Source organism: Apaloderma vittatum, unplaced genomic scaffold, assembly GCF_000703405.1.
Source record: "Apaloderma vittatum isolate BGI_N311 unplaced genomic scaffold, ASM70340v1 scaffold13435, whole genome shotgun sequence".
NCBI lineage: Eukaryota > Metazoa > Chordata > Aves > Trogoniformes > Trogonidae > Apaloderma > Apaloderma vittatum.
In genome coordinates this window covers 2,459-3,143 of record NW_009717703.1, presented here as the reverse complement: position 1 = coordinate 3,143, position 685 = coordinate 2,459, and the positions used below count along the sequence as shown (strand labels likewise).

General features: G+C 50.9%; 1 protein-coding gene across 1 annotated transcript in view; it reads left to right on the top strand.

Moving 5' to 3' along the window:
- Window positions 1-202: 202 nt before the first annotated feature.
- LOC104274390 (schlafen family member 13-like) overlaps window positions 203-685 on the top strand; it is a gene marked incomplete at both ends in the record, with an annotated part of 2,935 nt that continues 2,452 nt past the window's right edge. Inside the window, one exon of the mRNA XM_009870004.1 lies at window positions 203-331. Coding sequence (XP_009868306.1) covers window positions 203-331 — 129 coding nt within the window. The remainder of the gene's footprint in view (window positions 332-685) is intronic.

Below are 685 nucleotides of genomic sequence, written 5' to 3'. Positions count from 1 at the left end.
GCGTCTCCAGGGTCTGTGACCCGAGCCCGTTCTGTTGCTCGTCAGCTGCTGCCCACGCGAGTTGCACGGTTTCTGTCTCTGTGTCACATCTGTTAAAGAAGAGCAAAATGTTTAAAGCCAGCCTGAGGACCCTTGTGGCTCTCGCGCTGCTGGGCAGCAGAGGCTCACGCTGTATCTCATGGTCTTACTTCTTTTTTTCTAGATCTGTCAAAGTTTGCTGAGACCTTTAGGCCAGAGCTCAGTCTGACAGAGAGGCCACCTCTTGCCAAGCCGGTTTATTCACACCGGGGCCTTGACAGCGCTGATGAGCTTCGTAAGCAGCTGTTTCCAGGTCGGTCTGCTCATTGCTGTCACTGGCTTAGATCAGATGTGAATCTCAAGGGCAGAGTCAAGGTCAAAGATGAGCACGGAGACATTGTTTAAATGGGTGACAGAGATGGAAATTGCAGATTGGACAGCAAAGTTGCATTCAAAACCTGAGGAGCTGGGGTTGTTCTTCCTGGAGAAGAGAAGACTCCGGGGGAACCTCATCCCTGCCTGCAGTGCCTGAAGAGACGTACAGGAGGGCTGGGGAAGGACTTCTGACAAGGGTGTCCAGTAATAGGACAAGGCGAAATGGGTTTAAACTGAAGTAGAATAGGTTTCGATTGGATTTTAGGAAGAAATTCTTCACTCCCAGGGTGTC